Source organism: Manduca sexta, unplaced genomic scaffold (assembly GCF_014839805.1).
Source record: "Manduca sexta isolate Smith_Timp_Sample1 unplaced genomic scaffold, JHU_Msex_v1.0 HiC_scaffold_3636, whole genome shotgun sequence".
NCBI lineage: Eukaryota > Metazoa > Arthropoda > Insecta > Lepidoptera > Sphingidae > Manduca > Manduca sexta.
In genome coordinates this window covers 1-12,496 of record NW_023594726.1, presented here as the reverse complement: position 1 = coordinate 12,496, position 12,496 = coordinate 1, and the positions used below count along the sequence as shown (strand labels likewise).

Sequence of the window (12,496 nt, the reverse complement as noted above, 5' to 3'; positions counted from 1 at the left end):
AACCCAGCCACAGTTGAACGTGTTCCGGTTGTATTACCATATGTAAGAGAGGAGTCACCATAAGATTGGCTACATCCTGAAGCGTGCTTCCATAAAAACTTATTTTAAGCCGCCGCCTAAGAAGATTAGTCAATTTTACCACCTGTCGTGTCACATACCTCTACAAGAACCGGGAGTATACAAAATAGATTGCAACTGTGGCCTCTCTTATATCGAAACAAAAAAGAAATATAGGGACCCGCGTAAAAGAACATATAGCTGACGTGAAACACCGCTCGACGAAGTCTGCAGTCGCTGAACACCTGAGGGAGGCGCCAATCATTATCTGCGACTAGACAAGCCACAAATCCTCGCCAAAGAACACCGATTCCTGCCTAGGATGATTCGCGAGGCTATTGAAATTAAAACATCCTAATTTCAATAGGGAAGATGGTTGGAAGCTGCACAAGCCTGGGATCCAGCTCCTACATTTAATTAAATCGGAACCCAAAAGACCGGCTGCCAGACTTCAAGACACTGTGAGCTCATTCTGCGTAGATCGGACCACCAACAGCGCTAAAATTTAAAAAATTTAAAAAAAGTTGTATAATTGTAAAATGTAGGTAGATATTGTAACTTTGACTTTACGGATGAACAACACCTCAGTCCCCCCCGTGACCATGAAGGCTGCAAAGTCTTCGAAACGTCGGGAGAAAATAAAATACTAGCACCGCGATAGAATCCGAAAATTAGTTTAATTTCAATAAAATATGATATTACCTGTAGTAAATTTTACCGAAAAAAAATACGAAACTTCATGTGAAGGAGCTGTCAAAATTATCATCCTATATTTGATAACGTATAGTTACTAATTAGAATTGGGTAGGACATGACATGAAAACGAGTTTGTAAGAGTAGCCTCATTTTAACATTGAGCCGGTACAATGTCCTACTTCAAATTAGGCGAGGCGTACTGAGGCGAGGCGCTTTAATGTGCGCCTTACAGTATTTTGTAATGATAACACTCAAAATACTTTCCTCTGACTCGCGACTCGAAACGCAGTACCATAATGTTAATTGTAAAATAACGTCCTATTGTAATTGTCTACCTCTCTGTCCTCGTCCTATAGTTAACCACGGAGAATGAGTAACGCGACTGCCGCGACATAAAGTTTAAAGTAGTACAATATATAATTTTGAGCCACTCTTCCTTTTTGACGTTATGTACGGGACAAATGTACCGCTTCTTATATGTCCTACTCAACAAGTTACTTTTCCTTGCTCGAACAGTAATATTCATTAATGTTTTATTTTTCAGATATTACTAAAGTATTTTCGGACCTTATCTACTGCCTTACAAGTAGGTCCCGAAGACACGCGGTATACAATACTCAAATTGGTTTATTCCAAAAAAATAAAACATTTACGAAAGCGAAGGGAAGACGATTTTCACCAGAGGAAAAAATGTCATTGTCTTTATTCAAAAAACGTCCTAAATATTACAAACTTTTATGCAAGTATTTTACTCTACCATCATCAAGAACTGTAAAAGCCAAATTAATATAATCGCAGGAATAAATCCTATAATTTTCCACTGTTGGAAATAAAGAAAAAGATTGTTTTTGCTTTGGTCTTTTTGTCTGTGTCATATGATCCATACAAAGATACAAGAGTTTGCTTCACATTAAAAATGCTCTTTTTCTAACTACGCTTTGGTTTTTATAATAAAAGGCATAAAAAAAATATTTTAATCAGCCAATAGCATATTATTTCACAAATGGACTTAATAAGATAGAGCTAAAAATATTAATACGAACTGTCTTGGAAGATGCCATTGATGCTGGGCTTAACGTAATCAACACAACATGCGACCAGGCACCCGTTAATGTCGGTCCCATAACAGAGTTGGTTAAAGAAAGATGTAACTAAAGCTGTATATTTACGGAAAGGAAAATACTGGTAACATGACATAATACGCGTTAAAGGACAAATAACAACCCCGTTTATGAGCTGTTGCGGCTGAACATTTAACGGCAAGAGCAGAATTCCAGTAGAATGTCGTCAGTTAGTAGATTTCACACTTTTACTTAACAATTTATTTAATTCATTGAACGGGTGTAGCGATTTTTATTTATTGTAAACTAGCTTTTGCCCGCGGCTCCGCCCGCGTGATATAGTTTTTCGTTTAAATCTCTCAAAAGTTATAAAGTTCCCCCTTTTGCTACAGTTTTCATTATTGCTCCGCTCCTTTTGATCATAGCGTGATGATATATAACCTATAGTCACAACGTAGTAGTAGTGATACACAACCTTGAAAATTCCTCTAGAGAATTTCCCAGGTTTGTAGGTTTCCTCACGATGTTTTCCTTCACCGTTGAAGCAAGCGATAATTCACAAAGAATATACACATAATATTTTAGAGAAGTCAGAGGTGTGTGCCTTTGGATTTGAACCTGCGGACATTCGTCTTGGCAGTCCGTTCCACAATCAACTAGGCCAACGCCGCTTTTTGTGTGTTCACGTATTGTTTATTATTATTTATACAGATATTTTTTTATCTTTCACGTTCATATTTAAATGGTAAAAGGTGCTGCCCTTGCTGTCCCATCTTAAAAATAGAATATGTATCTACAAAAATGATTAGCAGTCTCATAAGATTGATTTCTTGTGACTACAGTGTTTACGGTCCCTTACTAAAAGATCCTTTAAAATTACCATAAGGGCAAACGACTTTGATTTGAGTTTAAAATAGATAAATTATCAAGTCCAAGTGTGATTCTTTTTACTGATGTATCCTTCATGGACAACAGCTTCAGCGTAAAATTAACATTTCAAAATGTTAAAGTGCCTTAAACAAAAATACCATTTCTTAATTTTTCTACTCTGAGTACGATTATGTATTTTTCATATTTTTTGAATACTTAATTTCAAAGAAACAAAAAAATAAAAAAGCGAGAAATTCTTGATGACGTCACACATACAGTTGAATAAAGTTGTTCCTTGGTGCTCCTTTCTTTTATTAAAAAACTAAGACATCGTCATTTATCAATGTCAAAAGATAATATTATACCGGCGCCACAGATAACAAAAATATTTGAACTCATGTGTGGCACGGGAATTTTCGTATTTGTGCAAAGTTTGTTTAAATGTTTACGTATTATCTTGTCATTCGGTATTGGTTTTACGACCACACATCAAGCGTTCAAAGTTATCGAGTTGCTTGAATGAGAACTGATTATATATGGAAACCTAAAAGTAAAAGCCATAAAAATTTAATTTGGTCAGTGTCTGTAATAGAATACAAATACGCAAATACCCGTGCCAAACATGAGTTCAAACAAGTGTTCTAATATTTGTCTGTGTGTGGCACCGGCAAAGACGTTTTACAAATAGACGCGTCATAGACTAACAAAATTGCACATAAAACGGCGCACTATTCACTATAGCATCATGACTGTACATATAATTACAAATTGGCTCGATGAAGTCTTTTAGTTATACAGGTGTCAAATTAACGAAGGACCAGCTATACCAGGTTGATAGAGGATTAATTTATTATAATATATATATTTTGTATAACCCTTCTGTGTCGCCTAAAATAATATTGCATCGTTCAGAAAATATTCAATCGTTCCTGCGTCGACCTGCTTGCTTTAGTTGATGTTTTGTTAATGTTACAACCGGTACCTACATTTCTGCAGCAATTCGCACTACTTCCTTTATATTTTTATGTAACAATTATCATTTTGTATACGACTTATTTATGATTTCGTTGTTTGATCATAATGCTCATTTTGTGTTTATTGTATGTTGTAATTTAACCACCACGTAACCCATAATTAATAGTTAAGTGATGGCAATTTAAAGATAATATCATGTACACAAGTGCGAAATTATTTTGCTTTTATCGCGTAAATTGTTCGAATCTCCTTTTTTTAGTACATACTCTATTTAGATCATATACCCACTGTTATGGTATATATCTAATATGTATTAAGCAATTTGTATCGAATTCGCATTTCGCTGTTGATTACTACCCGGTTTCATAGACCTGTTTTAAATCAGTTCTTATTATAATTATTTAATCTTTCTTATTTAACAAATTGTTAAATTAATCTGTTTGATATCTACATAAAATATTTTTTTATATTATTATCATAAGTAAAACAACCTTCGCATGACGAAGAAAGTATATTTTAATGAATGCTAATCTTTATAGTTCCTTTTTCTATGGATAAGTATAATGATCATTGTAAACTTGATGTTAATTTCTTTCCAGTGAACATTTTCAATTTTTAAAAGTAGCGTGACTTATTTGTGAAATAATTTTGTTTGGCTTAGAATAAGTTTGTTCTTGTTAATATTAGTTTCACTTGTTTGTGTAGAAAGATAATGCTAGAATCCGAATTTCCGTTTTGATGAAGACAAAGATAAATAATATGGCTAGCTAGTATGTTTCAGAGTTAATTGCTGTTCTAGATTTGTAAATTTTTATGTATTTTTATATTGAATCGTATATTATTAGGCAATTTTTATAAAAATTATAAATTCTCTTTTATTTGAACATTGATACTTGATATTTATTTGATGATACATTAAAATGATTATCGAAATACAAAAGAATTCATATATTTTTTATAAAGTTAAATCAATTGTTATAAAAATATAGTTTGACAATTGAGAATGTTTTAGCATATTATAAATATCAATGTTAATTATTATTCGTCACAGTATGTATTTTTAGACATAAAATAATTTTAAGTATATTTTATTATTTAGTATTTCGGAATTTTACAGTGTATTACAGTTTATTTTAAAGTAGTATCGTTTACTTTTCCATTGAATATAATTAATAACTAAGATCAAATTATCAGCGCTTACATAGCTTAATAGAGGTGTAATACTTTGTAAATCTAATATGGAATGTGAATATCATTAGTACTTACTATAAGCATTTTGTACACAAAATGTTATAGCAAAAATAAAATAAAAATAATATTTTCAATATGATGTTTGTCTGATTAACGATCTTATTCTTAGATCTTATTACTATCGAATTATTATGTATTGATAATGATAGAAGTACACTGTAAATAAGATGTCAGAAATATTATACTACGACGGCATAGCAAATACAGATCTGCTTCTAAGTATTTTAATACTTGGATTGCCGTCTTCTGCACTTTTAAAACGGTTTGCAAAATAATAAAACACAATAAACCTGAATCGTGAAACGCAACGAAAATCGCGAACGCCCTCTACCTCACAAGTATGAAGCAGCCGTAATGTCGATTGGCACAAAAACCCAACGAGTAGGCTCTCTATTTCCATATATATTATAATTCTCTTTGGGCAACATCGTAGCGTGCTACGTTGTCTGTCAAGAATCTGAATCAAGTTTACTTGTTAGAAAAGTGTAAAATTACAATATTTCTATTTATCGTTCTATTCCCAACAAGATTTATTTATAATAAACAAAATGACTGAAACAACAGAGGTATTTTTCAAGTTTAAACTGGTGTTCTTTTCTTGTAAAAGTGTATTGGTGGTGGAAAGGACACGTCACATTTTGTAAACGTTTTTTACCGATATTCTCACATAAAAATTTGTTAGTTTGATGTTAGGCGACGCTATTTATACGTGTAATTACTCAGGCTTAAGTACCCGCTAGATCTACATTATTTTTTTGCATTATTTATTCCATACGACAAGATGCTTTGCTAAGTTTTTCTTTGCGGTTGGTGTTAGTAACAATTATTTTACAAAAATTGTTTTCAGAACGTAAAGATCAACAAATGGGACGGTGCTGCTGCCAAAATGCTATTGATGATGCTATCAGAGAGGTAAATATACCACTTACCTTGTATATCAAAAAGAAGCTATTAGATACCTATTTTATTAGTTGTAAAACTTAAATACCGCCATCTAGGGTGGCGAACTTGATTCGACTTATGGGCTGCAATTTAGTATTTTGTAACTGGATTTTAGGGTAAAAATGACATTAATTGGTTTAGTTTTTGTCTTCACTTATAACAAAACCATTGTCAAGGTTATAAGATAGCAAATTTTCGGAAAATGAGCTAAAATAGTTTTAATTTTTATATGGCTAAGTAAATACATATTATGTGAAAAGTAATGTTTGGTTGAAACCACTTTTAATCTTAAAATTCAGTATTTAATTCTAGGTCTATTGTTCACTGTTTAAAGTCATTGCAATTTACCAATTACATTCTTGTAATTTTAAATGAAACATGTTCAGTATACATTAGTGATGTATTTTTTATTTAATAAGAAAGTATGAAATTGAAACTTGTTCTTAGTAACTATTTATTTATTTATTTTTTTGCCTTGCCCTATCACAACTGACTCTGTGGTCTCCTCTAAATTATACAAAGTCCGTATTGATTATATGTGTGGACTTTCATAAATAATTGTATAAGTCTAATAAAGCTTCATTAGCAGTGAAAAAACCAAACAATTAATAGTGAATCAATCAATCTTATTTGCCTTTATAGCTACATATACATTACATGACACTCTCTAACTCACGCTTAACAAACCATTTCATTTAATTTTAATTGGTTTCTCAAGACACAGGATCAGCCTAATTTGAGAACCTCTGGCTATTTTTTCTGTACCTTTCTTATATTTAAATGAAGATTTCTCATTTTCATCTTCAGCTGTTTAATATAACTATGTATAAAAATAATATTTGCATTAGACGATAATGCAATAAACAGTTTTTTATTTTTCAAAATATTTTTATTTCCAGGTGTTGACTGTTGATTTGAAGTGCAAGGAGAGTTTTGCTCTTATTGACGGGAGGTTGTTCCTCTGTGCTTTGGCTGTTGGAGTGGCTCTCTACGCTCTGCTCTGGGATTACCTGTACCCATTCCCTCAGTCTAGGTATGTTAACTGCCAACACATATATTTAACTATTACATGGGCTAGATATTTGTAGAAAATGAACAGTACCATATCCTGCATGTGTTTGTACTTAATTTATTTGATGGAGGTTGAAATAAAATAGAGACCCTATGTTTATTATACATTATGGTTTGTAATACATTAAATTAAGAAAAACAGTTTGTCAGACAGACATGGCAGGAGACTTTATTTTATACTATGTTGGGTTTAGTGACCCACCCTGGCTTCACACAGGTAGAACTCATTATAATCTATAACCACATGACTTCTAGTTCCCTGTTCACTATCAAACTTCACAGGGTCATCAATCTAAAGACTATCTAAAATTTCAATAAAATTGCTCCAATAGTTTTGGTGAGCCTAGGGAACATACATTTCGATAGATTAGAAGTAGAGTAACTGAATATGATGGCAAACCAGTAAGCTTAAACGCAGAGGCATTCTTTGGGGGGGGCAAACCGGCCAACTGCCCAAGTCCTCACGAGGTGCCTTGTATGACCATTTTTACAGTCTTACCAACAAACTGTTAAAGCTGGGGATGTCTTTTTTGCTCTGCCATGGTTCTAGTGCTGTTTTTTTTTTGTTTCACTTGGGGCTTACAAATGTTTAGTGCCACTGCTTAAAAGTAATTGTGTTTTTTCAGACTTGTCCTTATTATCTGTGTGTCATCATACTTTGTACTTATGGGCATTCTGACTCTATACACCACATTCAAGGAGAAGGGTATATTTGTAGTAGCCAAGGAGAAAGTTGGAAACACTTCAAGGATTTGGGAGGCAAGCTCCTATGTCAAAAAGTAAGTAAATAAAAGATACAATTAATTCACTAATAAACATAAAATACACTGATTTAGAATAATCTACATTTTGTGGATATTTTACTTTTTGCAATGTGTAGAAACAAATTATGATGATTTATGAAAAATATTGTTCATCAATTGTGCTGAGATATATTCATATAGGATTGTAGCCTAGTTCTGTTATTACAAATTGCAGGAAACCAAACCTAATTATACAGTCTTGAAACAAAAATTATGTAACTTTATGTAGTTATTGGCTACAAAAACATGACTCTTATCACTTTAATAAGTAGCAAAGTTTAATTATTTGTGAATTTTAGTCAATTATAAAATTGATATTTTTCAATGCAGACACGATGATAAATACAACCTGGTGCTGGTCTTCCGCGACTCTAACGGCAGGCATCTGGAAGCCACTGTGATCAAGTCGTTCGCCCATTACATTGATGCTAACGGCACCGTCGTGCAATCCCTCGTTGTCAGCGATATTACCAAGCTGTACCAATCGCTTCAGGCTGAAAAAAAGACTAAGTAAACTCTATATATCTATACTAAGGTCTTAGTTATTATAATTTAACATAATAAAAAAATCTCAATATGTATAAATATGTGTTTTATTCTACCATAGGTATATAACTTTTTGAAAATTAACCAATACTTGATTGTGTTGGGACTTTGAGAGGATACTTCTCATTTCATAGCCACGTAATCATCTCTTTCTTGCGGGTCGAATATGGCCGGCAACCCTAACATATTCCAGATACATTTCTCAAAGCCGGCGCGGTATTTTAAAAAAGAATAGGTAATGTCTAAGTCGTGCCAAGTGCTGTAATCAATGTTTAGGTTATTGTTGCTATTGTTGTTGCCCGTTTCTAGCGGTATAGCCCGTTTCTAAGCGGTATAGCCCGTTTCTAAGCGGTATAGCCCGTTTCTAAGCGGTATAGCCCGTTTCTTGCGGTATAGCCCGTTTCTTAAGCGGTATAGCCCGTTTCTTAAGCGGTATAGCCCGTTTCTTAAGCGGTATAGCCCGTTTCTTAAGCGGTATAGCCCGTTTCTTAAGCGGTATAGCCCGTTTCTTAAGCGGTATAGCCCGTCTCTAAGCGGTATAGCCCGTTTCTAAGCGGTATAGCCCGTTTCTTAAGCGGTATAGCCCGTTTGCGGTATAGCCCGTTTCTAAGCGGTATAGCCCGTTTCTTAAGCGGTATAGCCCGTTTCTAAGCGGTATAGCCCGTTTCTAAGCGGTATAGCCCGTTTCTAAGCGGTATAGCCCGTTTCTTAAGCGGTATAGCCCGTTTCTTAGCGGTATAGCCCGTTTCTTAAGCGGTATAGCCCGTTTCTTAAGCGGTATATTTCTTAAGCGGTATAGCCCGTTTGTTAAGCTGTATAGCCATTTTCTTAAGCGGTACCTATATAAGACATGTTATAGGCGTGAGGAAAAAGTTCGTTGGCATACTAGGCAAGTGCTACGCACTAGAATCAAAATCTATTTACTGAAAAATGTGGAGCATTATTCTGTTTAACATATAAGGTTTATTTCAACAAAATCGAACACAAACAAAGAATCTCTTAGTAGGTGCCCACCTCTGGTTGCTCGTGTTCTATGTTGCAGGGTATATATGGTGTATTGGGACCCGGATAGTAACACCGACTTTAAGCAAGCGGAGTTGTGGGCAGAAAGCTATGGAAAATAATTTTATTTAATTTATGGCTGATTTTCAATCATCCACTAAAAGTTATCTAAGTATTCTTTATCAATTAGCCTCTTAAACTCACTTAAACCTCCCTGCGAATCCAAAATGAGGAAAAATCCACATAATGTGTACTTATAATCGAGGAAAAACAATGGCGGTTAGTTTCAGTGGCATAGATTGGTTTTAGTTCAGTCTTTTCTCGCTAGATGGATCTTCGTACATTATGACTGAACTGAACAATATAAATGACTACAAAATATTGTTCTATGATGAGGAAATCTTTATCAGTTATTCAACACTGTAGAGTTTAAAATTATATTAAATCATGCCTCAATTATAGGTACTGGCTGCGCTACTAGATTACAAACTTTACTTTGCACCCAGCCAAGGCATGCTCTGTTGATGAAACTTGAATGAATGTATGGCGTTTATGTTATTTTTGTCCAGTTACGTGCGCAGAAGATAAGTTTGTAGATTTAAAACAAGTGTGAAGTTCGTAATATTCAATGTCAAACGGGCTCATAGGATCGAACGTACGAATTTTCGGTCAGTCAGTAGGTCGCCCCGCGAACGTAGCGTCACTTGGCGCTACGATTCACCGATTAATACAATGTACTGAATATTTAGTTAAGTAATAACTTGCGGTGTGATTTATTATCAAAAATTGAATGCTAGTGATGTGGACTGTTCTTTTAATTTTATAACGCCTAGTCAATCTTACAATCAAAGCAAAAACCTATTACAAATAACTGTTTGTCCTTGCGTACACCAAAATTAGTTTTTGAAATAAAGTATATTACATGTGTACAACGTAGTTTTCCTTTGGATCTTCTTACTTATAAGGTAAGTAAAATTTATAATGCATAAACAGCATTTACTTAGAGATATTATTAATAATATTTTACATAAGTATAATGTAAGAATTTATTATTTTAAAAATTACTATGAATTGAAACTTTTGTATCAAATAAGTGTAGTTACTGGTTAGTCCGAGCTTATTAATTAATGATTGCTATTATTTTTGTAAAAAATTAAAATGTAGAGTTAGATAACATAGGTTGTATGACCTTAAATACAGAAGCGTAACAAGACAAAGGGACTTTTCATACCGGTAGGTACCTTTTAATAGTTTCGATCAATAAAATTACCTTATTATGCATGTAGAAATAGATATCATTATATCGCTACAATATGTTTTTCAATTGTTTTAAGAAGCTAGTTAACCATTCCTTATGACATCATCGCGGTGACCTGTATCAAGGACTTTTAGTTTATGGTGTTTAAATCACACGTAAAACAGTTTCCGGTGTGAAGCAATATTAAACTCAACTAATACTTCCATAACAGAACATCTTCGTATAATTCTACTTATATTGTGAATTTTACGTACTACGTAAGTGCAAGAAAATGCTAAGTTGTCACGATGAATAACTGCAATTACGTGAACAGCAGACGCCGATTGGCGCGTCAATTGCATCTAACTAGATATTTTAATTAGAATGCCGAGCTAGTGTAGTGCAGTCACCTGACTTCACGTGGCCATAACACCGCCACGACAATTTCACATTGAGGCTATTTTGGTTCTGGCTTCAGTGCCGGCGTGTGGCACACATGCCGCACGCAGTCTTCACACAATATAACATGCGTACATTGGGTGGCTCACGTTGATTGTCCTGTATCGGCATGCGGCCAAATTTTCTTGAACTGTCCCGAATGCTGTAATTTTGGTTTCGCCTGCTTAAGGCATTTAATATAATAGATATCCTGAACATTGAAATCGTTAACATCTTTATAGTGAGACAATTCCTAATTTTTGCTCTAAGAAAGACGAAATTCATACTTACCAGTTAAATATCCATAGTCTCTCACTATTAGCACTATCAAAGAACTCCAAATACAGTCGCAAATGTCAAATAACTATCTTCAAGTTTTCTCTTATGTAGAGTTTTCTTTTTTATTATTATTACCCCCAAAACTGAAGATTTACATGGGATTAATAACTGAGCCAAAAGATTTTGCAATTTACAATTAAAATACATAGTTTAATATTGGCACAATTTTAGCAAGATTAAAAAATAAATAATCCAATTTAGTAGTAATTTTCGTTTGGTTCGTAGTTAATTAGGTTCCGTTTTGTGGTTGTTACAATTTTCCCATTAATTCATCTTTATCAACGTAATGTTATTTACATTATTACTTATTGTCAGTCAAACGAAGATGTAATAGACTACGATAATTAATGTTTCGTCGTAGTAGGCTTTATTGCGTAGCATAACTTGTTATAAAAGCTATATTGAACTCAATAATTTGTAGGAAAATGGTCTGTCGATATTGAACTTGTTATTGGCTTGACGGATTTCGGTCAAGTTGTTTGCAGGTTCAAGGGCGCTCACAATGTCAAGACGTCTGGAATGGATCCGATACTCTCTCTAATCGTTCCCTCAGTGCTGAGGACCGTGACTTTACTTGGTCGAGTCTTGGATAGCTAAACGCCAGGCATGATGACGGGCCTCCGCCAGATGCAGTGCCTCCGGATAGCCCGACAGTCTAAGAAATTGCTTTATTAGAGATAAATGCTACTATACTGAGCTCTTACAAAAATCCTGATTATGAACCGTCGAGACCTCTTCCCATTTTCATTTCGCAATTTAGAGGTACCAGACAATACGTCAATAGAAACTACAACTTTTATTACGTTTTTGACATTCGGGTTTTATTCCTGGCTCCGTGCCGACCTAATGAACTCCGATTTTGCCAACAATGCGCGTACATTAACCGTCTGCCATTACGCTGCAGTGTGCAAAAATGTCTCCGTTTTACGGAAGACGCCAGAATATTTAGTACCGGTGTTGCTATAAGAATAAGTAATGCGCTCCGACGTTCCTCTAATCATAATGGAATTTTAACGTCGATATATTTTGTAGAAAAAGGATTCCTTATAGATGTTTTATTAATCATTTTGGAGTTATGAGAGATATCCATTGATAAATAGTAGTTTCTAGGTATAATGTGATTCAGTTTCGCAATATTTGTGTGTTTGATGTAAACGGGTTTAATGCAAATTGAACTGATGAGAGGCTGAACTCACAACTTACGCTAG

General features: G+C 34.1%; 1 protein-coding gene across 1 annotated transcript; it reads left to right on the top strand.

Annotated features, from left to right (window-relative positions):
- The first annotated feature begins 5,318 nt into the window (after positions 1 to 5,318).
- On the top strand, positions 5,319 to 8,282 carry LOC119193130 (signal peptidase complex subunit 2-like). The gene is given in 6 exon segments (XM_037446786.1): positions 5,319 to 5,476; positions 5,758 to 5,791; positions 5,794 to 5,822; positions 6,752 to 6,885; positions 7,550 to 7,702; positions 8,057 to 8,282. Coding segments are annotated over 6 exon segments (552 nt in total). The 5' UTR covers positions 5,319 to 5,458; the 3' UTR covers positions 8,241 to 8,282.
- The last annotated feature ends 4,214 nt before the right edge of the window (positions 8,283 to 12,496 follow it).